Below are 27,753 nucleotides of genomic sequence, written 5' to 3' on the forward strand. Positions count from 1 at the left end.
AGCGGCGCGGAGAGGAAGACTGCTGCTGGCCCTCTTACTTCCTCTCCGCCGGCGGCACAGAGGGGAGCCGGGCGGGTGGGGACGCCGGGGCGAACCGCGTGAGGCTGGCTGCGAGGAGGAGGAGGAGGAGGAGGAAGGGGAGCCGCCCGGCGAGAGCAAGAGGCAACAGGCAGGAGGAAGGTGAGGACGGGGAGAGCAAAGGGAGAGGCGAACACAGCCCGCCGAGGAAGGAGCAGCCGCCGAGGCGGTGGGGAACGAAGGCAGCCGCGGGAGGCGGGAGCAGCCGGGGCGGAGGGAGGAGCGGGCGGCCGGGCGCAGCCAATTCGGGGGGGCTCGTCCATTTTTCGGTGTGAGTCAGGCACGTCGGTGGGGTGATGCTACGGCGCTGGGAAGGGGCCGGGAGAGCGGCGGGACGCGGCGGCGGAGGTGGCGGCGGGGAGCGGCCCGCCCGCTCGGGCTCGTGCTCTCAGCCGTGCCGGCGCCGCCGCTGAGGGGAGCGCTGCTTCCTCCTTCCCCTCCCTCCTTCGCCGAGGCCGGCGCCATGGCTGGGGGCGCCGGGCCTGCCTTCTCCCAGCCGCCCCGCGCTCCCTAACGGAGCAGATACCCGTCCCCGCCGACGGAGGTACCGGGCCCCGCGGCCCGAGGGGCGCTGGCGGCGGGGGTCGGGCAGGCTGCGGGCAGGGAGGCAGCGGCCCGGCGGAGGGCAGTGTCGGGGCCGGGCGGAGCGGGGGGAGAGGCGGCCGGGGGGTGGGGGCAGGTCGTAGTGCTGCCCTGCCGAGAAGGGCAGCCCCGTAACGGTCAGGAAGGGGAGAGCGACGAGCGTTGGCGGGGGTGGACGGATAGTGCCAGGCGGGGAAGAGGAGGGGTCCTGAGGCGAGGGGCTTTCGCCACGGCTCACAGGCTCCATTCATCTGTGGCTCCTCCCTTCTTGCAGGCTGCTGCTGCTTGCGGGTCTCGTCCGGGCGTCGAAAGGAAAAGGCAGCGACTAGCCTTGCCCCGAGCTGAGCTGCTTGCTTCTCCGGAAGCTTGGGAAGGAGGGGGACTACAGAGGGGCCGTCCTTGCAGTTCATGTTTCGTCAGCCCGACAGCATTTTGGCTTTGATTCCATCTTGCTCCTACCTGTTCCTGGACAGTGACGGGGAGGAGAAAGGGCACCGTCCCACCATGTCTCGTTACAGCCTCCATAATCTCCTGGACTGGATGTATGGGGGTGTGGACCCCAGCTTTGCTGGCAACGGAGGGCCAGAATGCGCGGCCTTTCTCTCTGGGCAGCAGCGCTTTCTGGAGAGTTTGGTCTTCCTCAGTGTGGGCGTCGTGGAGATCCTTCTGTCCCTGTGGAAGCTCAGGCAGCTGCATTTCAGGGAGCTGGAGGGTCATCTGCTGCAGCAGCCCCAGACTAAGCAGGAGAGCTTGGGCAAGAATGTGCTGCTGGTGGTGCTCTGTCTCATCTTTGGGCTGGAGGTGGGCTTCAAGTTTGCCACCAGGACTGTCATTTACCTCCTGAATCCCTGTCATGTGGTCACGATGATGCAGGTAAGGCTTGTGTACAGTCACCAGGAAGTTTGGTTTAGTTTTATACTTGCAAAGCAGTGTTTTTCCCATAGTTGGTTTGTGGACCAAAAGTGCATAGCAAAAGTACAAATGCCAAGAATTGGTATAAACATTTTAAAACTGACTTAGTTTTTAATCAGCTGAATTGAAATCTGTGAAAAAAAACAAGTCAAATGAAGAGGTGAAATCATAGCTATGACTAATGTCCAGATCTCTGGTTGAAAGTGCAAAAAATTACGGCTGTCTCACCACTTGCTTTCACTTAATCCTTGTTTTAAGAATAGAAAATGCTGTTTCCACTGACAGCAGTGGTAAAATTTGCACCAAATTTAATGAAAACAAGGTTATTGCTGAAGTGACCATGTAATTTACAGGTAACTTTTTCAAGCAAGTGACTTTTAGAGGTGTGAATGTATTTTGTGAAGTTGTTGAAGAAACAAATTACTGTTTATTTTGTGCAGACAATGTTGGTTTACCTTTCTAATTTTAGAAGCTGAATAGTAAGGAAACAAGTGTTACCCATGTCTTGTACATGGGGTGAACAAACCGATCTGGCTTAATAGCTGTGGATAAACTATGTGCTTTAATGACTTGTAGCTTGATTGTTGATGCATGATAGTGTGCAATTTGTGTAGCTTCCAAAATAATGGAAGCATTCATAAACAGTTACTGAACTGCAGTATCTAAAGCTTACAAGCTTGTCAATAGTCCTGTGCATGTACTTAACTGTCAGCTTCACTGAGCTTGCTAAGGAGTGTGGGAGATGTCAAAAATTATTATTATTTTGTTTAATTTTGCTAATATTGTACCCTCAACACTGGACAACTTACAAAATTTAAGCTCAGGAATTAACAGAAGAATGTCAAAAGGGCTTTCATAAAAGCTGCCATGATAACAACATCTGTCTAAGATCAGTAACAGATGAAAATCAGACCAATGCCATTCTTAGTCTCCCTTTGCAGAATGCTGAGTGATCTGGGCTGTATCAGATCAAGCCAGTTATTAGTTTCGCTCCTGGAGAGCATTTCCTAACAGGAATGGAAACATCTTTTCAGGTTGTACCAGAGGTTTGAGGGAGATGGGTATTATTTCAAGAGGGGAAAAACAAGCTCTTACAGCAGTATTCATGACCTTTACAGCAATTAACTTACAGTTCCAGAACTTAATTAGTAGGTTATATAAATTCCTAAGCAGTCATGCAGTGTTAGCTCAGTATTTTACACCTTAGGACACTTGCTTCTCATGAAGTGGTAACAATTGCTGTGCAATCAGTTAGTCAGTATTGGTAATGAAGGGGAAAATAGAAGATATGCAAGAGCTGTAGAAATAATTAAAATAAAATAATATAGCCACATTCCATTTCTTGGCAATACTCAATGTTTACTGGAAAATTTTCCTATTAATTCTCTGGGAAGAAGGTGAGGATATGTTACCGTTATGATTTGAAAGTTTAGTTGTCTTGGTATGGTATTATAATATGATGTTAAGATAAGTATTCAGCAAAAGCTAATGCTTGTACATAAATGGGGGAGCTAGTATTGTTTACCTGATTCATTAATGCTCTCCCCCAGGAAGACAGAGACTTAACCTCTGTAGTCAGGCATGGGCAGTTCTTAATCTCTTTTTGACCAATTGTGAAGGTTTGTTTATAATCCTGTGCTAATTACTCATTAGAAATGGTGTTCCAGCATTTGTGAAATTGAGAAGATGGGTATGTCAGCAAAATTTGGAAGTCATGCCTCTTCATCCTCAAACAGATGTATTAGAAATAGGCCTGGGCTTAATGTAGAGAATGGAAATAGCTGCAAAACCACAGCTTTCAGCAGAGAAAACAGGTTAGATACAAAGATAGTTGATGACCTCCATCAGCAGAAAGGATTACTTTTACTACAACATAGTAGTTGGAATCTTGCAACCATTGTTTTTCTGGCCTGAATTTGCTGAGGGCAACAGGTTGGCAAGATGAAATATATGAAAATATAATTTATCCTTCACTTCTGTTCTTACAGTAGTTTGTACATAAACATTAGGATGAACAAAGTGGGAGGTGAAGAGATGAAACATGCTACAACAATCAAGATCACTTCAAAGGGAAGCCAACAGTAGCTGTTGGTAAAGGTCTCTTCTTTCACTCAATTTCTGTTTTCCTTTTCTTCAGCTGAGACTGTTTCACCTCAGAGCAACAAAGGCTCTGGGCTCTGAGCCAAAAGTATTTGGAACTGGAAGTTATCCTTCAGATTTTCTCTGCATAAAAGCAAAAGTCCTCCTTTTGAAAGACCTAAAACTGAAATGAAATCACAAAATAAAATGGGAATTACATCTGTGGTGCATTTGGGCAGACAAAACTGCGTAATATAATGGATACTGAGTTCTACAAATGAGTCTGTTTTGATCAGGTTTCTAATTTCTGCCTATCACACCAACCTGTGTTCAAATCAAATCTTTTTCATAAGTGGGAAGAACTAGTTTAGATGTGTCATCGCAAGGATGAAGTGTCGATCAAATGAACATATTTAACTGCCTAAACAGTTCTCATGGTTAATCAGATTCAGAGAATTTGTTGCCATCCTGCCACCTAGTTGAATTATCTAGAAACAGTACTACTCATTTCCAGCCTTAGTCTTGGTTTTGGCTTCTTGCATAGCTTTTGGAGGAAGAAGGGCAATATTGTTTCCTCACCAGTGACGCAGGTGCAGCATCATTGAGAGATAAATACTTCCGTTTTTAAAAATTTGTATATGTGTTTTAAACCAAAGGTAAATGGAAATTTCTGTGGTTTCTTTGACAGCTATCCGAATGGGGAAGGGGGTGTTCTTGTGCAGTATAATATTTAGTTAGTGTGTGGTGCAGCGAGGGAGGAAGTCTGTGAAGGAATGCATACCAAGCTCTTTCTTTACATAAAGAGTGGTCTTTTTGAAAATTATTTTAATACCTCTATCAGAAAAAAAAAAAAGAAAACACTCTCTTTTTAGGACTGAGAATATGATTGGACCGATGATACTGCTGTAAAGCTGGCATAAACGGGTATCCTAAAAGGGAAACATAAGTCCACTAGGGTGTTGCAAACCTATTCTCCTTTGCATAGCAGGAATAAATTTCACATATGTTTAGGGGACCAAGTGTTATATTTTCAAGACATTAATCCCTTTGAGTATTTCAGGATCCATAATTATGGTATTGAAGTTGAAGATGTGAAGGAAATCTTTTTAAGTTTCTGATTCAGCAGTGTACGAGGGAGGATTCACCCAATAGCCAATTATAGCACTAGTGATTTCTTTAAAAGTTTTGTAAAGGAGACTTTTAGCAGCATCCAGAGCATGGTTGTTGAGACGTGTATACATAAGTGGTGTCTCCCTGTGTATGAGCATCAAAATACTTACCACATTGCTTTAGTGAGGTGAAAGGAAAATTTCATGCCTTGCAATGTCAAAACCAATTATATCAAAACCAGTTTCTTTATCTGTTCTACATTCTTTAAAGTACACATTTTTAAACTTTTCAATCAAAACACTTGTGTTCACGTAGCAGTTCTTAATTTCAGGTTCAGTGAACAAGCAGTTAGAATTTCCATCAAAAACTCTGTGTTCTTCATGGTTTGTTCCTATACCCTCAGTTTGTAATTTCTGACACGCATATTTTTGCAAGCTGTTATTCATAATCAGTATAACTTAATGAAAATGCATAAACACAGTCATCTCTTGATGTCCTGTAAGACATCAAGCTGGAGTTAACAGGCAACTAAGATTAAATGTAGACAAATATAAACCAGGACCCAGAAATAAAATTAGTCTATTGCAAAAGAGAAATTTGGAAAACAAAATGTAAGGAAAAACTATTATGCAAAGCCATCTAATCAGAGTTTGTGGGTAACAATGGTAGGGTGAAGTGATCTTGAAAGATCCTGTCCAACCTTAATGATTATGTGATTATTTTTTTTTTCTTTTTTAAATTTGAATTTTAGGTTTATGAGTTGGATCGTGAAGCTCATAATTCTAATTTGGTTTCTTGGAGCTTCGCTAAGACTATTCAGTTCTGAACACTGAAGGTTATGACTGACCAGTTTGTAGAAATTAAAAGTGTGTGTAAGTTTCTTGAAACCTTGTTTAGGGAAGTGGCAGAAACATGACTGTAATCTAATCCTAAAATGATAGGTACAGCTAGTCCTTCTCTTAAACTGTTGTAAATTGTCAGCTTACTTGATTTTAATATGACAGTGCCTTCTTCTAGAATGGTGACTTAATACCAACCTGTAAAATGAGTTTTGGGATGTTTTGTTTTGTTTTGGGAAGAGGTTTGCAAGTGTTCTTCCTACAGAATCATTTCTCAGCGTTAAACACTCAGCTGGTAAGTTGTCTTAATTCTCTTCCAATTCTACACCGAATTATGGCACTTAAGACAGTTAAGGACTGACATGTGTCTGGCATAAAGAAAGTTTTTTTTGTAGGAAACACCTGTATTGCTGGATGATTACTTCAAACAGTGATCTTTTTAGGCGAAGAGAGGTAAGCTAAAGGAGAAGTGATAGGTGGAAAAAAGGCAAGGGAAAGAAGTATAGGGGAGTCCAAGTTTCGTCCAGTGATCTCAATCTGATGTTTGCATAACTAAAAACAGTGCTAAGTGCATCTGCAGTTCAGTAAATACTAAATCCCATGTTCATTATTTCCAGTTTTAGCTTCTTTAGACACCTGGATCCTTTCTGTCCTCTGCAAAAGAGGCTACTGTGTTTTTGGCAACAATGGGCTGTGTTTGAAACTTAGATAATAAACATAGCTTGGCTGAATTCTGCATCATTTGGGAGTATGTCCCAACATATAACTAATTAATTATCTCCCTCTCTCCCCCCTCCTCCCTTTTTTTTTTTCTTTTAAAACCTTGGAAAAAATCTGATTATGTGATCAAATGTGATTTTTCAAGTGTGAATCTGGATTTAATTTGCGTACACTGCTTCTAAATGCTTTGTAATATTTGGAAGAATCCAGTTAAATTGTGTATGGTTTTCTATATTCTGTCTCTTCAAAACCTTGAATTAAAATTAAAGGGACATTCATATCCTGTTATTTGGGAGTGAGTATGAAGAACCTTTGATTACAGAAATTCAGTAAATTTTTATAGAAATGACACTGAATAATGTTATTGGGTTACATGAGCAACAGCCTGCAAGTAAAAGTTTAATGAGTTATTCTATTTTTAAAGGGTAGCAGTATTCTAAATCAAAGATATTTTTCAATAGTTTCATTCACTGCTTAATGTATTAAGATTGTTGGGCAAGATGTAGAACAGCGAAGGCAAAATTTCCTATGAATATATATACATTTTTCAAAATGTAAGTCTTTAAGCTTCTAAATCTCCCTTTTTGTATATGTGCATATTTTCCTTATCTGTATAATTTTTGTGTATACCTCCTACGTTCCAAAACCTGGTACTGCTACCTGCAGAACTTGTAATTTTTAAAGCACCTCAGAAGACAGGACTCAGTTTCAGGAGATATGATAAAACTGAAATTTAGTAGAATTTGATATGTTAAGGATTGTAAAAAAATATTTGAGAAAAGCAAGGCTATATATTTGGCGTACGGTATGATTTATTGCCAAATCAGTACATTTAGGAGGTGCGTGAGGTTGTAGCAAAGTCAACAATTCTTTTAGCACTCTGAAATGCTATCTGGTAGACATCAAATTCATCACTTAAGTTTAAGTGGAAGATGTGTGTAATCACAGCTCACAGACATATTGGATTATGAAGTATGCAGCTCGACTTTTTAGATCTGCGTAATATACAAGTCTCTCTCTTTACAACTGCAAATTAACTTGTGATACTTCCTCTTAAAGCTGATTGCTAGAGAGGAAAGTCATCATAGTGTGTGGTGAAAAAGGGCAAATGAAGAACAGTTAGAGCACTGAAAGCATCAGTATTTCTTGGTGGCAAGCCTTATTTCTTGCAAAGGAGTGCATTTTACTGCTAGAAAGGTGATAGCAGCTCAGGGGGCATAGATACGAAGTGACAGGTCATGAGGCCGATCATCAGTTCCTTTATACTGGGTCTGGGATGCTCCAGAACTATTAGTTTGGCTTTCAAAAAAACCATGGCTCGCTTCTATAGTTTAATCTGCCCTTGGTTCCAGTAACTGTCAGGTTTTTCTTAATTGTTACAATTTTTTTTTAAGCAATGATTTTGTTGTGTTTAAACAACACTGTCAACTGAAGTTTAGAGGCTTTAACTGATACCATAATTAATGTCATAATTATTTATTGAGCTGAGGAAAAGTTTTCTGTGATAATTTTAACGCTGTATATAGGTTGTTTCACCATTGTGCTTATGTTTAGGAAATCCTAGCATATAGTAGAGAAATTGAGAAATGTTAGTATGAGGCAAGGCAAGGACTCTTACTCAAAAATGATAAGTCATTTTTAATTTAGTATAAAAAGAATAGGAAGTGTGTCTTAAGCCTGTGTATCACAGTTTTCTTTGTTTGAAGAGATTACAGTTCAGCCACTTTAACTTCGACACAGTTTGGCCAGTACATGCTTTATCTTGAGCTGAAAATGTGCATGCTTTAGTCAAGGTGATAGGGATCATGGTAATATGTCATGCTACCAATGAATGTTCTAGTTGAGGAATTGGAGTTTAAAGCTCTAGGTTAAGCCTTTTGTTTTGAAGTTGCTAGAATTTGGAAATACCTGCTGTGCTTGAGGATAGAATGCATACTTTGGTAATTCTCTCCTCTATTCTGTATATTTTTAGGAGAAAAGAATATAAAAAGTGGGGAATTGACAAGAAGTAATCTTATTCTCTAAAAAGGAGTAGGAATTGCATGATTGGAAATTCTAGATTGAAAAGCTTAACTTTCTCTTACCCCAGATATTTACACTGAGGGTTGTCATCTAAAGGCCATTAGATGAATAATGAGGTAATCGGATATTGGTTTGTTTTGATGAGATCATCATAGATTTAAAGCAAATATTGATCAAAGTGTAACATGTATTCTGAGCAACACGTTATGGAGAGACAGGCCTTTTTTTCGTTTCTTTTTTCCTCTTCTGTTTCTTTTTTCCTCTAGTGTTTCTTTTTTCCTCTTCTGTTTCATTTCTTTTTTCCTTTTTTTTTTTTTTTTGAGAATAGAGCTATTAATAATTGTTTCAGTGTACTACCCAGTATTGTAATGTGTCACTGTTGGCTGTAATATATTTTTAGGGTGGATTTTTTTAACCTATTTAGCAGTTTCACACACCATTTCATGTAAGTTGTTTGCTAGCGGCTTGAACTGATGTTTCAGGAATAGCTGCCTGAGGCCTTTAGGAACTTCAGTGGAGTAGTGGACTAAATCAAATAGCAGCAGTTACCATATTGGACACCTTATAAATTCCAGGGATTGGGATGACTTTCATCTAACGATTTCCATTCTAAAAACCCTTCTTTGTTATCTCCCTTGCACTGCTGTAAATGTTTACACTCCTAGGCACAAGATGATGAGTTTTACTGCAGTGGTTGTACATCAACCACATTCACTGTAGCAATTTGAACTGTGCTGATCTTCACCGCGAACAAGTTCCGTACCATGAATTTGAAACCTGCGAAGAGTGTAATGGGACTCATGTTTCTCGTGACACTTCCTCAGGGCTTTAGATAGATGTGGTAAGGGTTTACATTTATTCAGATTGCCAAGTAATTAGTGTCAAGTTAATTTAATTGTTTATATTTTAGTGAAATGCCAGCTTAAATTATCAGGAGTATGATGTTATATGCCTTAGCTTTTTATGGATTGTGTTACTGTATCTGTTTCTTTGGCAAAGATTATCTGTAATAATAAAGCTATTAGATATTTATTATCCTGCTGTTTTTAAAGATTACAAATTTTTGTTGTAAGATCCTACAAATCGAGGAATTGTGAACTGAAAAAGGTAGTGGTGACTTGAAGACAGAGTAGAGCAGGACTTTTCTACGATGGTTTTGCTTCCGTAGGAAACTGATATGAAATGTCATGCTTGGGGAAAAAGTAACAAAAGTGAATGTATATGAATATGCACATGAGAATCTTATTGTGAACTCATGCAAGCTTCCACAGTGTCACTGACAGATGTAAATGCAAGTTAATCTAAATTCAGTGCAAATTAAATTTTCTTAGGAAATTGGACTTTTGAATATTTATTTTTTTTTAATTCAGCCTTTTTTGTTCTTTTACCCCCAAATAAGTTTTTGATTGTCAGGTTTTGCTAAAGCATTAAGCTAGGAATGGGGAATGAAGTAACCCACTACTAGTGAAGGGCTGGTGCAGATAGTGATTAGAGAAAAAGGAGGAAAAATAACCTCAGTGACACTTTTTCTCTGAAATACTAATTCCTAAGATGTGGTAACTAATGCTGCTGCATACATAGAAAGACCTGAGTCTTATGTTAATAATTAATCCTAAAATATGAGAAGTCCTAGAAATTTTTCACCTAAGACCGTAAAAGGGAAGAAGGTGAGTGCTGGTTTGTCGAGTAAACAAACTAAGCCTGTGGAAGGGGGGACTAATCTAGAATGTCCCAATGAACATACATAATTTACAAGACATTAGATTAGAGAGGATGGAAATTGTTCAACTTACTACACTTCTTTCATCCCTGGGTAGAGCTGGGAAACTGGGAGGTTGGAAGGAAGGACAGGCAGCTTCTTATGTTCCCAGAGTCTGGTTTATATAACACAGAAGCTACTTTTACTGTAGTATTACTTCATGCTTTGCCAGCAATGTTGCTTTGAATCATGAGTATCCTTAACGTTAGATTAACAGTTCCACAGGACACATTAATTAATCCCTGAACCTGTCTGACAGCTGCAGTAAGGCAGCTGTGATTTTTATACTAAAATATTAAATACATTCAAGTTGCTGCTATTTAGCAATGAGAATGTAACATCTTTTGATCTCTGTTCTCTTTTCAGATTTGGCAGTCTGAGCTTGTCAAACCACAGTTACGATTTTTTTTTTTTTTTTTTAAGTTACCTTTTAGAAGGCAAACAGATGGCTTTTAAGTGATATGGCTGTTCTGTGCTGAATTGATACTTCATACAAAAGCAGTTGACATCTAACATACCTAGATCCTGAATCAAAGCTGTATGATGGAGTTGTTAAACCATTACTTTCTGATAAATGATAGGGTGATTGTTTTGAACTTACTTAAAAAATTAATTTTAGAGTTAATTAACAAAATATTCTACGTCTTTTAAATTATCCAGCTGCTTGAATGTTCCTTGCCTTATATTTTACCATTGTGGGGGAAAATGGATGGTTTTCACATGTACAGTAAAATACACTTAACCTTACCACTGTACCTTGGCCTTTTAAACATACCTCTTAATCTGTTCTGCTCTGGAGGGTACTTTGATACCCCTAAGAAAGGGTGAAAAATTTTATTTCAGTGCAGATTGACCAAAGCCCGCCCCCCCCCCAAAAATTCATTCCAGTTTTGGATGAATCCAGTTTCCATGAATTTTTCACATTGCTCTCAATATTGCAAGTAGAAATTAAAATCTAACCTCTTGAAGTTTTCATTTTGAAATATGAAACAATCAATTTATGACCTGGTTAAGTGATCACGACTGCAATGTTTGAAAAGAAAGATATGTTTGCAGTCTGCTGCAGGGAGATACTAAGTCAAACAGGTGGCTCAGGGACAGACAAGCTGCTGTTTTGAAAGGTAAATGAAATCTGTGCTGCATATGTGAGATGCAGTGGTTTTACTTGTAGCGTGCTTAGCTATCTTCTGCCAGAAACAGCTCTGCTCACACATCTGTAAGTGTTCCCATTGATAAGTGCTACTTCATGTGATGTTTAATCTGGAATGGTTAGAGTTGTGTGACTTGTTCTTTTCTTCCCCCGCTACCTTTTGAATTGTCGTCTTTTGTCTTTTTAGTTTGTTTCTGATCAAACAAGATCTTTGTGTTACGCATGTTTCTGTCTCAGCAGGACTAAGACTGGTAGAAGAAAAGCCTTTCATGACAAGTTTTGACTGCACTCTCTGCCTCAGTGTACTAACTGAAAAATAGCATCATTAAAATACTTCTGAAGGGAGCTCTTAGGTATAATATTTTGTAGAGGTTTGGAATGTTTTGGAATCAAAAAAGCCTGGAGACCCAGCCAAGTCATAGACCCCCCCCCCAAAAAAAAAAGAGTGAGCTCTCCCTATTTAGAGTGCTCATGGAGTGGGGCAATAACATTCAATGAATAGAATGGTATCCAGGCTTAGATATGTAAAGAGGTGTTTTACTTCAGTTCAGAGACAGTATTGCTGTTACACCCTTCAGTCGCATCCTTTTCGAACAAAAGATGGTGCATATCTTTTGAGAATAGCTCTTGAGATTTTTACTGCTCTTGATTTTTGAAATGTTGATTACTAAAACTACTGGTGGAATGTGGCACGCTTACATGTCAAAGAAACTAGGAAATATTAGACAAATGAGAAAATTTGCAGCTGACAAATTATTTTATGGCAATGGTCTCAAAGCTTTTGGAACTTGTAACATAACATAAATATATACATCCTTGCCAGTAGCTGAGAATTTTCCTAGACATAACTCTAGCATGTACCACAGCCTCTCATTTTAGGTATTTAATCAACTGTTTTTAGGATCTCTATTTTAGGCAAGTCATAGCTTATAATGACAGGCTGGGTGAAATGCTTGCAGGCATTCTAGTACAGTAGATTTTAGCTACTATAGGTAGTAGCTCACTAATATATTTGGGACTGTATGTTGAAGTTTGAGTTTCTCAATATCTGAGTATATGGGGGTTGTAATAAGGCAGATTTAGCAAAATCTGCTCACCTCATGACCTCTTACTTTTTTTGAAAGGGGGAAAAAAAAAATCCATAACAGATGTAGCATAGAGTCACTGCTGGATTAAAAAACCACAATTATACAACAACAAAAACCTTTTCCTTTCTTACTGTTTTCAATCTAGCAATACAGTTAAATGGAAAATAGGTAACCAGGTATGTTTGATGGTTTGTGTTCTTTACCTTTTTCCACCTCTTTATAGTGATGCACTTGCCCATTGCTGAAGTCTAGATGTGCAAACTGTAAAAGAGGTTGTTTGAATAAAATTCTTTCCGTATGAACTTAAAAAAATCAAATAATGGAAACCTCTAATCCAATCAAATATCTCCAATCCAAAATATCTCCAAATTAATGTGATAATTGCAGCACATGTAATGCTTGAAGTGCAAGAACTGAAAATACTATTGGGGTGAACACAGTGCATAGAGATTAGGAAATGGGATTGTATTAAAAGGAGGTCAGATTAAAGCTAATATAGTTCTTTTTGGTTTCATGATGTTGCAGTCTTTCGTGGATTTTGGGGTGTTTGTTTCAGTATTGGATTTTTTCCACACTTCTGAAATTTGGGTACCTATTCCTGTCATATTTTTGCACTAGGAAAACAGATATAATCAATAAAAAAACCCTAACTTGCTGCAAAATACCATCTTATTTTGGTTGATATTTAGCCTTTTTTCTATGCATGTCAATTTGACTTTTACCTAAAGACACTATTGCATTGTCAAGGAGTAATTTTTTTTTGTAAATTCTGACTTCTAAAAATGAATTTATGAAAAATGATCTGTTTTTTCCCAGCTACCCAGTTCCTTTTTAACAGCAACATTTCCCTTGTTTGGCTATGCTTTCTTTTAGTGATTAAAAAGGGAGCGAACTTAACAGGGATTTGTGGAGGGCCAGTGTAATACTTTGTGATATCTACCTATTGCTATCTTTCAAAGAAGTTTTCTGAATAAACTAATGCAACGTTACCTTCTTATTGTCTTCAGAATAGTCTTTTTCCATACAGGCTTTTCTTCCTGCTACACTGACACAAATGAGTAATACAATCAGATTTAAGGAAATGATCTCTAAAGTTTGCTGAACTCAAAAGGTATTTCTTGGCAACTCCATTGAATACTGAATGACAGGGTCGCACATGTTTCTTTTAGAAAATTTTTAAAAACATATTACTACAGGTGGAAAAATACCCTCCTTTTCCTTCTGCCTTCCAGCCTGTCCCAGACCTGTAGATATCATTTGGAGCTTTCTCTTCTTCTTAGTGCATGGTTAGAAGAAGGGAATGTGGAAGAGACTGATTTGCAGCCCAGGCCTGGGTTAGTTCAGAGCAACCATGAGTTCAGTCTCTTTCAGGTCTTGTCTCAGTGAAGGAATAGTTAAGCAGTGCAAGCCTGTACGTTACAGTCTCCAAATTACAGCAGCCCTGCTGATCCGTCATGTGTTGTGGTGTGACCTTTGTATTTGGGCTTATGCAGGGGAGTGCTGGCCATGCAGTTTTTCATGCCAGAAATATTTCCCGTGGGGATGGACAATGATATTTACGGTCTTGCAGAGCAATTATGAAGTCTATTGACAGAATTTCTGACTTTTGTTATCATCTGGGTCCTCCACGTTGAAGTGAACTTTAGTTTGCGGATTGACCGGTGTTACGAGTTTCTTTGTAATTTATTGCCTGAGAACAATTGTAGAATCTTCTGGTCCTGTGCTGGTGAAAAAGACTCAGACATCCTGACTCGCAATATTGTCCCCACCTAGGACTTGTTATCTATGCATTTCCTCAAGGCCACTCATGATTTTGTACCCTCACTTTCTCTCACTCTCATTAGCCTATCGTCTTTTACAAATTGAAGAGTCTTAATGTATTAAATCAATCCATGTATGGAAGATGTTCTATACTTTTTGATCGTTCTTGTTGACCTCTGTAACCCTTTTCTAAATCTGCTTTTTTTGAGAGAGAGAGGTTAAAGTTTAGTTATTCTGCCTTGAACAAGGAGAAGCCTACTTCAGTATGCTTTAAAATATATGCTGCCCTGTTTACACTAGAACTCTGCAATGTGCCCGCGAAGAGGGGCTAACATCTGTGCTAGCCTGAGTGCGTAAAACCTTGAGAGTTCTGGCAGGAAAACAGAGGCTGGGAACTCTTCACAGCCATGCCGCTAATTTAATATGGCATTGTTTGGTTTATAAAACATAGCTGTTTCCTCCTGCAAGGCAAAGGATTTTATTTCCCGTATGACAGTGAAATGTAATATCATTATGGGGTAAGTATGTGAACACTTGTGTTAGAGCTTGTGAGTTTGTCTGCTGTGAACTAGGTATTTTAAGACTGCTAATTACTCTGAGCTGGATGATGACACTTTTTATAATGTTTGAATTTACTCAGTGATGCAGTTCTTTGAAAATCAGATACAAGGGTGTCTTGTAAAACATCCCTTTTAAGAAGCTGAAGTTTATTTATCACAGAAAGTATATACATATTTAGAGAGAAAGTGCTTGATATTAAACTGCTAAAGCTGAAACATTTGAAGATCTCTTCCATTATCCTAAAGCTTTAACATAAACATTCTAGTTATGATTTCTCTGCTGTCATAAAAAATGGAAGTCAGGCTTATTTTCTGAAAGATGCCTCATAACAGAGGGACTTTCATGCTTAAAAATAAATTAAATACTTATTTTTCCCTCATCAGTTCCTGCAACTGTGTTTCTTGCAGTAGAGTTGACATAAAAATAAGCAGCTCTAAATCTTGTCCTCTTCTTTGCCTGTCTCCACGGTAGTGAGGTGTTTTAAATTGGTATGTCCATCTCAGTCTTTGTAACAATGCCAGCCTTTTTTAATACTAGCTATTTTTTATCCTCAGTGGTGAGATTCAGACAGTATGCAGACTTGTATTGTAGTTTTTGCTCTACCATGTGGTAGCTGGAGCACTCTGCAGTGTGTCAGAAAAAGAAATGACTGGTGAGATTAAGACATATTTCTGGTTTGATTATTTTGTGCATGTAGAGAAAAAAGTCAATCTGGTTTGGTTTTTTTTAAGATGTAGGAAATAAAAAGAAAAAAACATTCTGTATTGGAAGAGCAGAGTTTCTTCCCTGAAGGTGTGAACTATGCTTCAAAAATAACATGTAACTTCTGTCAGATTTCTGAATTCAAGGAAATCATAAAATAATCTGAATTTAAAACTCTGGATGAACTAGTGAGACTCTAAATATCATAACTCCTTTTGCTAACATACAACATGAAGTGTTTAAAAAGTTTGACTAAAGCATGCAAGTAGCACGGGAAAAAAACAGTTATTATAAGAGACTTGTAGAAGATATTTATGGTCTCCAAAGAAGGGAAAATACAGTCCACAATTCAAGGAACTTTAGTTTAGTTAGTAAAGAAAGTTTATTGCAAAAATACGCAATGATGGAATAGTGAAGCATAATAAGTGTTAGACACTTTTCCCAGAAGCCACATGGGTCTTATGTGCAAGGTGATATATAGACCTCTCAAAGATTTCTCTGGCTTCTTTTTTTTTTCTTTAGCACAAAAAAGCATCCATTAGTGGATTGTCATCATGTCTCTGTTACGTCCTCTTCCTCCTTATCTGCCCTGATGAGTTGAAATTACTTGCTTTTTAAATACAAGACTTCAGAGAAACTCTGATTGGATTTTAACAGTATTCACTAAGAAAATGTCTTGAGGTACATTCAGTTAAATTTAATTGCTGCCTCTTTCTTGCTGTGCCTTTATTAGAGTTCTGTATGACTTAGGAAAAACAATTTGTGTGTGTGCGTGCATGTTCTAAACTGTTATTGATACTGACTTGAATTAAATGTACAAGTAAATGAATCAGAGAAATAAATGGCTGTATATTAAGAACTTGCATGGGAAATAAAATATTTGGAATTTGCACATTTATTTGTATGGTAACGACAGCAAGCCCCTTTTATACACAAGGGCTCAGTAGTATGATCCAGGCTTCAACATTTCTACTGTTCCTGCAGTAGGTACATGATCTGGTAGTAATTAATTTGAATATACATCAGAGGCCTCTTCCCAGCCCTGCAGCACTTCAAAGAAACATGTTTAGTGAATTGTCTAATCTGACTTGTCCACAAAGCAGACATATTCTCCAAATGTTCTCACTTGAAGTGATTTAGTGATAATTTGTTTTGTAGGTTGGCAGTGAAATAATCTATTGTGAATTTATTTCAGCAACAGCAGTAAAAAGCATGATCCATTTTTTTTTCCGAAATACTTATCGGACAGTAGGCCAAAGTCTCTTCTTTGCAGTAGTGGACAATATAAAAAATAGAATTTTTATCACTGAACACTTATGTAGTAATCTCTTCATATCTAGAGTAAGACTTGCTGATAGGAAGTTTTTTAAGTTGCTGTGAGAGGTTTTGGACAGCAGTATCAAAAGATGATGGTTATCCTCTAAATTTAGAGGGGGCATTGTTGCAAATCAACAATACTTTATTACATAAAAATTTAAATCAGGTCCTACTTATGGTAGGAGTATAGCCTGTAAAGAAAAACAAACATGCTGCTCCAGTTGTATTCAGTTACTTTCGGCCTTGTGAAACAGCTAGCTAATAATTGGTGAAATCTTTACAGTACTTTAAAAATACTTTATTGAGTGTGGCAATGGACGTATTTAAAGATGACTACTAAACTCATGCATAGAGCAGATACTGTGGTGGCCTTATTTTGGGAAGTATTAAGAGGCTTTTATAGACAGCCGTCTCGCATGAGATCTTCAAGAGCTGGGTGCTGCACAGCTAAAGTGAAGGGAAGTATTGTCATTGTGAATGCTGGGTCTTTAGCACAGCAAGGACCTTATCATGATTGAGGGCTAAGGGAGCTGCTGTAGTAAAATGATTGGTAATACAGTAATCTGCTTTATGAGAGCCCTTCTATAATGGCAATATCAAAGAGGCTAGAATTTGACTTGTTTCTTAGACACTGGCAGAAGCTGAACCATAGATGCTGCTCATACCGCTTAAATCCTTTTATATGTGGGTAATGTGAGACTTTTTAATTTGTTGAAGACTTTTAGTCTTTTCTAGCTCTGCTGTAAAACAGTTCTGGTTAGAAATGGTTTGTGCCATACAGAACTGGGAAAGAAAGATACAGAAAATGTAATCTAAAAGAGGTCATATCATTAATTTAAACTTGTTTCTTACATTTCAGATTTTTCTTCTTGCCTGTCCTCCATGTCGGATTGCGATGATTCTCTTCAGGTAATGCTTCTTCCTTACTATATTTCTGTCTACTTGCATAATGTATTTTAGAAGTTAATCACAGCTTAAGTCATAAAATACTAAGATGTATATCCAGTTGGAAAGGCATATTGGTTGGATTGAAGAATGACACCTTGAAAAGGGTCAGGGCTTAAATCATGGGTGTTGAGCCACATACCCTTGGTTCTTTTGTACTGGTGGTTTTGGCCTTGCTTAGCAACATGAATTAGCTCAGTAACAGATGAGAATGCAGGCATCTTTCTACAGATTAACGTATGGGCTTGTGTAATTTATGACATGGGCCTTGTACCTTTTTATTATCCTCACTAAAAATTAGTAACTGGGCTTCATTGAAGGCAATGCATACAGTATGGGTCTAGTTTTAAAATTGTGGATATAAGTTAAATAGTGAAAGCAAATTCTTGCTGACTTGGGTATTTCTCAAATCTATGCTATCTTTTCTAAAATATTACGTATTGTTACTAATTAGGAACCACAAGAGTTTCTAATGTGCAGGAAGCTGTAATGGACTACTGCAGTAGAGTCCAGTAAGCGGCTAAGGGGTGTAACTAGTCATATTGTGGGGAGGCTCACGGGACTTCCCAGGCAGAATGGTAATCAGGAATGGCTGTAGTTGCCACCGTGACAGTTAATTCAGCTCTTTCTTGTCTTAGTCTAGGCAGTGACTGGAAAAATGGTGCTGGGGACATGCCTTATGAATTATTCTGGAACTGCTACTGTCTGTCTGCAACTTTTTCCTGCTGTTCCTTATGTGGGCGGGGAGTAGGCTGAATACAGAGATGCTGTGTTAGCATCTCCATCTCAGAGAGTGTGAAAAGCATGTCTGGTGTTCAGGAAATCCTGGATTTACTATGCATTTGCAAAAGACCGGTTGCAGAGCGGAGGCCGCAATATTTGTTGCTTTTCAGAATGAGCCTTTCTATTTTCTAACACCCTGACAGCGTATAAATTACGTTTGAAAAACTGTTTCGAAATTGTAATACCTTTTTCCCCCTCAAGTTACTTTTAAATTCCTAACAGTTTATGACAGGCAGCGGTTGTTAGACAGTTTATTCTTTACTTTGTGTCTTACGTAAAGTAGCCTGAAACAGTACTGATACTATTTTTGTGTTCTTGTGATGCAGCAGTGGTTCAGAAGAAGATGGCTGAAAGCTATACAAAATACAGCATTATGATACTACTTTCCCGCCTTATTCTTTGCATAGGACTTGCTGTTGCATTTTGACAAATGTAATTCTTCTTTTATGTAAGGGACTTCTTCCAAATTCCTGAAGCTTTACTTTGAAGCTGTAGTTTATAGAGTTAGACAGGAGTAAAAATTATTTTTTTATCAAATACGCTATTTTAAGCTCTGAAAGAGAAATGAACAGCAAAATTCCAACTATTTAGCATCTTGCATCATGAACAGGATTAACACAAACGGGCAGTCCAGCCTTTCTAGGAATCCAAAGCTCATTATAGAAAGCAGTCCTACTTCAGGAAATTACTTAAGTGTGTATTTAAAGCGGGGTTTTGTCCTGGTTATTGCATTTAACAGTGGCTTTATTCAAATTCAAGCCAAGAGAATTTTCTTAAATCTCTTGCTACCTTTTATTGAAGAGATACTACATAAAATATATGAAAACATTACATTTTATTTCCATCTGTGAAAATAATATCACATCTCTTTTCTAAGGTTGCAGATGCATATGCTGAATGGGGCCCTCTTGGCATTGCTGTTTCCTGTTGTTAATACACGCCTGGTGAGTGTCCTGTACTTTTCCTCCTCCTTTTTTATTTATTTCTAAAAGATGTTATTTGGAAAGATGTTAGACCTTTGCTTTGTTTGGCCTTTTAAAGTTCATTTTACCAGGCTGTGGATTCCTGGTACAGGTCATTACAATGGAGCCAAAATACCAATCTTGGATTTTTTTGTGTTTATAGATCAATGTGGAAAGCTGACACTGCTGTATTCTAAGCATCAATTCCATTCTAGCCTTTAAATGGAGGGAAAACTTAATGGCTTTGAAAGAGGCTTTCATAGGTTAGCGTTGTGGCTTGTGGTCAAAATTCAGTTTCAGGCTTTTCAGACTATACATAAATGTAAGATTCCTCAGGCATGGAAAATGCCAAATGTTGTTGGTGGCTGTCACCCCCTCTCCCCCAAGATTAGGCACAGCAAGTTTCTTTTTTCCATCCAAGTTTTCAAATCTGCTATGAAACTCCTGTCTCCTGGACAAAAAATTAGCCTGTTGGTGTCCCTAGTAAGATTCTTAAACCTATCGAGAGTTAATGGTAAGAAAAGTTATCCTGAGTCTGAGCCGTATGAAATATTTCTAAGGATTATTTTTAAGAGCTGTTATGCATGCATATATAGAGTGTGTGTGTTATGTGTATATGCATATATACCTACATGCTTGTTCATTTTTTTGTCATTTGACTTATTTGCAAAAATCTGTTGTTGCAGTTATTTAAATGTCTGTTTTAAGATAGAGTTCACTTAAATTGATCTGCTTACGTGTTCATGGTGTCTGGATAAAGTACTCGTATCTATATCTATATAGCATGTGAATAATGATACTATTAATAAAATTGTTGTGGACTTCAGACTCCATTACAAATCTCGTTAGTGGGTGTCTGTTTGCAAATCTTGACTGTCTTAATAAGATTACGTATAAAAATCTGCATCTGTATTGAACTTTATGGATGATATGCTATGTTGATTGGCCACACTGGTAGCTTGGAGACCTGAAAACTGACAGTTTTATTGTCGGCTTGTAAATGGTTTCTTTTTCCCCCTCTTTAAGACTATAAAATTTTGCACTGAGACACAGTTTAGTTACTAGAGAGAGGATAATACATCTGTAGGCTTTTACATGTTAAAAATAATCTTCCATAAAGCATGACACACACATGCACAGGAGGTTGGGTCATATTTTTCAGATTTCAGTGGATTTAGTAGTATAACAACCCTAGAGTTCTTTCAAGATTTACATTGCCCTTCCTAATCTGGTAACTACATATATTCTTTTCTATATTGTAACAGCTTATGTGCAGTTTGCAATTATGTTTTAATAAAACTTGATACTGCTGAAGGGGCATCAAATGAATAAACCAAATATTTTTTCATGATAAGGAGAACTCCTTATTTTGTATTTCAAACTATCTAGTTTTTAAGTAAATATAAACTTTAGCATAACAAAATTATTTTTCTGGGTAACCTTTTGGGGATAAAATGTTGAGATATTTAATAAATCCTTAGCTTGTATTTTCTCTGCCATTATCGTAGATCTCATTCATATTAGGGCAGTGGTGATTAAACAGGAAAAATACAGACTACTTAAAAAATTCTCTCCTTAATTAGGGATAGAGGAGCCAAAGGATAATGTCCAAGAGCAAATATTTTTGGAATAAATACAACTTAGGATATTTTTGGCCTAACAGCTGCTTGCTAGGCTGTTCTCTTTTCAGTGTTTCTTCTGGCACAAGATAATGTGGGTGATGTTTTATAGCACTGCTGCTTTGACCCAGATTCTCTCATGGTAGACACACATGCTACTCTGCAACTGTCATTGTAGTTGTTTACACTGACGTTGTCCTGAAAGCAATAAGTGTCTCTTAAAACTCAGTAAGAAGTTCAAAAAATCGCAATAATTTTGTCCGTGCTGTCTGCTCTGGTTTGTAGTATCGAAGTGAAAAACTTTTGATTCAGTCAAGAATTGTTGTGTCTATGCCTCAACTTTTTAATTTCAGTTTTATGATATTTTAAGACATATATTTTAGTGTGTACATTTCATACAAAAATTTTGTATACTTAGTTATGTCTGTAAACAGTTGTAATATATAGCGTGTGGCACAAAGAGCATGAAAAACTGGGCACCTAACCCAATTATTAATTTAGATGCGAGGGGGGAGATGTTGTCTGGGACAGAGAGAGTTCTGAGGTCAGTGGGAACTGGAAAGCAGGAGACTATTGCCTCCCATCACTTTGAGGGATTGTACCAAATTTATGTATTGCTGTAAGCACTGAAATGCCTTGCTGTTACCTTTCATAGTGTAAAATGTGTTTTATCCTTACGAGTTAGTTGATAGACAGCTGGATGTTGTCTTGTTGTAGGCAGTTTTCATTGTCTTCAGCTGACGTTCTCCTAAACCTCTCTCTTCCGCGTGGATTGCCTATCAGTTATCTTACAGGCAGCAGATGATTGCTGTTGAGCTGTAGTCTCTTTTTGGAGAAGCCTGCTAATTTAGCAAGCTCAGCAGTAGGCATGTACATGCTAGCTAGCAAGTTGTGTATTATAGTGGAGATGAAAACAGTGAGATGCAGGAGAAAATATTAGATGTACAGTTTTCTTTGTACATATCAATAATCTGAAAGGGGCAAGAGGCAGAAGATACAGAATGAAAGATAATCATTACTTCACCAGCTGATGGATATTTCTTTAGGAACTAGGGGGTGTCAGGATTTTGGTTCTAAGTGTTAACCTATTCACAGTGATTTCCAGAACACCTCTTACAACATTTTGTGGCACAGTCTGTTAGGGTCATGTATTTTTGCTACCAATTATGTTACTTAATGCATTGTAAGTATTCTTTTTGTATATATGATTCAATGCTAAGTTATTCTGAAAAAGAAATTTTTGGAAGCTTCTAGCATAATTTGACATTTTACATTTACTTGTAATATACCTGTTAAATTTTTTTAGAACCTCAGTCATTTCAAAACTATTCTTAAACACTAGTCTGTTGCCAGTGGAAATGGAGAGTTGAGATATTCATTGAAACTACAGTAGAAAGTTTCTACCTTCTGTTGTTTTAACCTTTCAGTGACACTATACTTGTTAAAAATCTTGTTGGACTGTAATGGGCACCTGGGATAGTCTTCCAAAAAAAATGTAGCCTGAAAGATGAGGTCAGTCTATTCTGTTCTTTCCAAGAAAATGTTTTCCTGCCTTGGCGTGACGTTGAGGTGCCAACAATTAACAGTCTTGAGCAACAGATGCACCCACTTGTATTTATTTGGCAACTAAATATCCCAGTTATTTGCTACGTTATTTAGGATGTGCTGATGGAGTTAAATTTTGTGCATTGGAATAGTCATTGGATAAAGACAAAACCATTTTTTTCTTATTCAGTTAATGTTTTTGTGACTTCTTATTACCCTTTCAGAAATAAGAGGTATTTTAATTTTAATTTTGTCTCATAATTTCATTCCTTTCTTATGATGCAAATCCTTCTTGGTCAGCATTAACAATTCACATGGAAAATAGGGTAATCTTTTATGACCCTTAAGTAAATAGAGAAGAAGATGCCAAGGGAATCAGATTGTTAGGTTCCCAAGTGGGAGCCTACAAAGGTATAAGAGGATATACAGAAGCAGAAAGATTTCTTTTTACTCTGTGTTTATATTATATGGAATACAGTGTAGGTCCTGATAACTTGGCTATGCGAGTAAATTCATTTAACTGCCACAAAGACTCCAAGTGTTTGGAGAGTAACTGTTTTTGTTTGAACTTCCATATTGCATTAATCAAATTTTAAAGGAAACTCTTTCCACTTGTTTAAAAGTGGGTTTTTTGCAAGCTGATGTCCTGAAAATGTTGATACAGATAAAGTAAAAAACAGGACATGTCCCAGAGGTGTTGGACTTGCTGTCTCTGCTCACACAGCTGAGATGGTGCAGTTTTAATGTTTCCAGAAGCTGCTATATTCTATTATTAGAACTATTTGGCTTGAGAGGTATGCATTCTAAATCTGTTTTAGGAACAGAATCATACTCTGAGCAGTACCTACAGTGCACTCTGTGTAGCCCCTCTGATCATTGCCTACTGTATTTCTGTTGACTGTTAAGGTAATAATTCACTGTACTAAATAGTTTGCCTGAAATGCCTGTGCCTACACAACAAAATGGAATAGGTTATGGTAGCACATTATGTCATATCTAAACTGGCTTAGTCTAAGTGGCACAAGGAAAAATAACGGAACAGTTGCACTTTGGGGGCTGTTGAGAGGTTGTGCTTTGGTTGCTGGTAGGTGCTAAAGCCAAGGTTTCTGCATCTTTTGGCAGTTATCTATGCTATGCGCGTTAAAATGGTATGGGTGTGTAAGTGGAGTCTACAATCACGCTTTTACTTGGTAACGTAAACCTACCTTCTGCAAGTGGTGATAAGTTGTCCTAGTATTATCTCTAGAGGAACTGGAAAAATACTGCTTCTGAAATTGGTATTATTTACCTCATATAATTCCTGGTTTTAGACTTGACCTTACAAATGCCTGATTGTATCCATTGCGTCATTAATGTGAGCTGGTTTGTATAACCAAATTGAGTGACCAGAAGACAGTGGTGCCTTTTTATGAGACACAATGAACATCAAATATAGTGCTAGTCAAATACTCAAAACAGTGATAAAAGTCAAAACAAATGCATTCAGTCGACAGTGCACTGAACAATGCCTTTTCCTGATTTTCTCAGTGACAATCATCCTCTGTAGTGACAGGCCAAGTGTTGTGGTTTAACCCCAGCCGGCAACTAAGCACCACGCAGCCGCTCGCTCACTCCCCTCCAGTGGGATGGGGGAGAGAATCGGAAGAGTGAAAGTGAGAAAACTCGTGGGTTGAGATAAAGACAGTTTAATCGGTAAAGCAAAAGCTGTGTGCACAAGCAGAGCAAAACAAGGAATTCATTCACCACTTCCCATCGGCAGGCAGGTGTTCAGCCATCTCCAGGAAAGCAGGGCTCCATCACGTGTAACAGTGACTTGGGAAGACAAACACCATCACTCCGAACGTCCCCCCTTCCTCCTTCTTCCCCCAGCTTTCTATGCTGAGCATGACGTCATATGGTATGGAATATCCCTTTGGTCAGCTGGGGTCAGCTGTCCCGGCTGTGTCCCCTCCCAACTTCTCGTGCACCCCCAGCCTCCTCGCTGGTGGGGTGGGGTGAGGAGCAGAAACGGCCTTGCCTCTGTGTAAGCTCTGCTCAGCAATAACTAAAACATCCCTGTGTTATCAACACTGTTTTCAGCACAAATCCAAAACATAGCCCCATACTAGCTACAGTGAAGAAAATTAACTCTATCCTAGCCAAAATCAGCACACCAAGAAAAACATTCTCTTAAACCTTGTCAGAATTCGGGTATGTCATGAGTTGGAATCGTGGGGCCTTGCCCTAGCTGGATTTTATGGAATTCATATACTAGTGAAAATACAGTCATGTTGTTTTGTTATTGTTTCTGGTCCCCTCCACCCTTGTAGCAGGATATTATTTCTAGTCCTGTGTTCTACGGTGTCTTCACTCTACAGACTGTCAGCACAAGAGATGCTCTTTTTTAAACTCTCAGGAGTTATATAGCTCATACATGTCTTTGGTAGCAGGTGCGGATTCTGATTCTTTCCCTGTGTATATATGCCTCACCCTAACAGGATTAATTGAAAATGAGACCTAGATAAAATTCATTGATAAAACTGATGAATTAACGATACTTCAAGGGAATTATAATCCCCTGCACTGACTGGATTGTGTAGAATGGCTGGGAGGGTGGATACTGGTTGAGACACCTACTTGAAACAGAGATTATTTATTGAGACTCATCAATATGCGTTCATATCCATTACAGACAAGCAAGTGTATGGCAGGAAATCTGAATGAAACACTCTGCCCCTAAAATATAATGAAAAGGAATTGTTGCAAATAAAATCTGGGATGTTGCTTTAGACCGTAATGCAGATGGGTGACAGCCCTGCTACTACTTCAAGGGGCTTTGCTGTTGACATTAATGCCAATGTTAGCATATTTTTTTTTCTGTCTACTCTTTCCCAGTATTAAAATATATGGGAATATGTTTTCTGATCTATGCCAGATGTATAAGCTGGTGCCTGAGCTGTAGAACTGCCTGAATAGTGTAACAGTATCTTGAGCATGGGTCAACTTCTTGGCTGTTTGCCAGTTTGGATGTGTGCTGGAGGAATGAGTCCTGGTAAGACTGGAAATAGTCTGTTTTCCAAATGCCATTTGTGTTTGGCTTTTGGTTTGTGTTGTTTTCTTTTAAGTCTTCATGTCCATTTTTAGACCATTCGTCTAATCTTCTCTGGCAGCTGTTTCTTCTCTGCCAAATAAGTAATTTGCTATCACAATCCTAAATATGCTGAGAAGTAGCCAGTATGTTACATGGGCCTAGTAGCTGTTTGCCCCATGATTTTTGTATTGTATAGCTTTATATAGGTTCCTCCTCTCTGTTGTTTAATCTGTTCTGTGGTCTGCTTTGCAGGTAAAAAGAAAAACCTCTGTTTCTGGTTTATTTCTTTGATTACTGATTGTTTAGGAAACTAGTTACTGACTATAGGTTATGAATCTGAGTTACTGATTATGTCTGAGAAGGTGGCTGGTACAGAATGACATACTAGACTTCATGTTAGATGTGCTACAGAAAAGACCAGAATCTGGGAGTAGAATTCTTTCTACTCCTTTTTCTGCCATACTCTGCAGTCTCTGTAGAGGATGATGGAGGGAGAGCTCTCGCACAGTACAGTGCTTGAGCTGTTGTTGCAAATATAAGGCCAAGCTATAAATAATTAACAGAGGGAGGAGTTTTTCTTTCAGAAAACAGAGCAAAGCAGTAACCTCCTAGCCCATTGAAAACCAACTGCTGTGTCTAAGTGGGTTTAAACTAGTTTAAACTAGTATTGTGCGCCATACTCTTTTGGGCGAAACTCTTATCTGAATATCTGACTTTTGGGCGAAACTCTTATCTGGATATCTGACTTTTGGGCTCAACTCTACTGCTGTCTTGAAGAGATTTTTCTAAAGCTTAGTGCAGTCAATGGAAAGACCTAGTTGCTTCCTTAGGGCAGTAGCTGGTTTAAGTTAGGACATCAAGTACGTGCTCAGAGGACTCCGGTTGATGGCTGTGACTCTTCACGCTCGGAGATGCAAGGGTGAGCTCTAATCCTTCGTGATACAGTTTCTCCTTTCCACTGTCTTGCAAGCAATGTAAGCAGCTGCTAGGAGTTTAGCTAGACTAGTAGAACTGTACATAACTTACCTGTTCGTGGGGTGGAGGTCTACTGCCTGCTCACTGTTCTTGGTACTTTCCAGAGGGCCTTTAGCATGAGTCCAGGGAATGTGGCACTTTCGAGTCTGCGTCATACCAGGCTGATGTGGGGGCTAGAAGCACATGTGGCTGCTTTGAGCCAAACGTCCTGGAGGAACAAAACACCATTTATTTTCTAACAGAAACTTCATTACAAAATGTAAAAAGTGAATAGTCTGAACATTTATTTCCAGAGTTCTTTGTTAGCATGTTTTGATCTTGTATGTTAGAGGGATTGTGTATGTCAGTGTTAGTTTGGTGTGTTTTGAAACTTATATGATTTTATACCAATGTTAAAACCTATGAATGGATGAAGCAGATTTGCTTTGCCACAAGTAAGAATCTTTAAAGGAGAAAAACTTACTTATTGTCTTGAGTACCAGAGTAGACTGTCCTCTGTATTCATTTACGCTCTTAAGGGAGCCTAGAATATAAGTTGGTAGAAGAAATAGGTAATTTGTCCTTTTGTCTTGTCCCTGAGTAAGGGAAACAGATGAAATGCAGAAGAGTGATGCTGGCAGCTGGTAAGGGAGACAGTTTAGTACAAAAAAACCCAGCAAATAAATTGACAATTAATATACAGAGTTCAGATGAGTCTATCTTGGTAACAAATATCCAGTGATTCTGAATCTCTGTGGGGACAGGTGTGGTTGAAGAAATGCACCATGAACATCATTGGCTTGTTACTAGGGAAATACTGCTCTTTAGAGTGGCATCTGACAGGAGAGGACAAGTCTCTTGGGGCCTATGAAGAGGGTCCACTTTGGAGATTGTTGGAGTCTGGGTTTAAACACGTGGCCTTCAAACACGCGCCTATGGTCAAATATTATTAGAGGGACCAACTCAATATTTTGACATACTTTGTTCTGTAAGTGTTGCTTTCATTTTTTAATTTCTCAAACTTTACCACTTGCTGAAGTGCTTACTTGTTTTCACAAAGAGGTTCTTTAAATCCTAGATTGATGGGTGATCCCTTCTACCTTGTCTTCACTTGCAGTTTCTCTTTGCATGTAAAAGGTAACTATCTGCTATATGTGAATGAGTCTTTTATTGATAAAACAATTTATAGACAAGA

At 38.5% G+C, this 27,753-nt stretch overlaps 1 protein-coding gene across 1 annotated transcript in view; it reads left to right on the plus strand.

Annotated features, from left to right (window-relative positions):
- The first annotated feature begins 564 nt into the window (after window positions 1-564).
- TMEM164 (transmembrane protein 164) overlaps window positions 565-27,753 on the plus strand; it is a 40,442-nt gene continuing 13,253 nt past the window's right edge. The window contains exons 1-4 of the mRNA XM_050901515.1: window positions 565-622; window positions 935-1,533; window positions 17,540-17,589; window positions 19,286-19,352. Coding sequence (XP_050757472.1) covers window positions 1,069-1,533; window positions 17,540-17,589; window positions 19,286-19,352 — 582 coding nt within the window. The 5' untranslated portion in view covers window positions 565-622; window positions 935-1,068. The remainder of the gene's footprint in view (window positions 623-934; window positions 1,534-17,539; window positions 17,590-19,285; window positions 19,353-27,753) is intronic.

Source organism: Gymnogyps californianus, chromosome 9, assembly GCF_018139145.2.
Source record: "Gymnogyps californianus isolate 813 chromosome 9, ASM1813914v2, whole genome shotgun sequence".
Taxonomy (NCBI): Eukaryota; Metazoa; Chordata; class Aves; order Accipitriformes; family Cathartidae; genus Gymnogyps; species Gymnogyps californianus.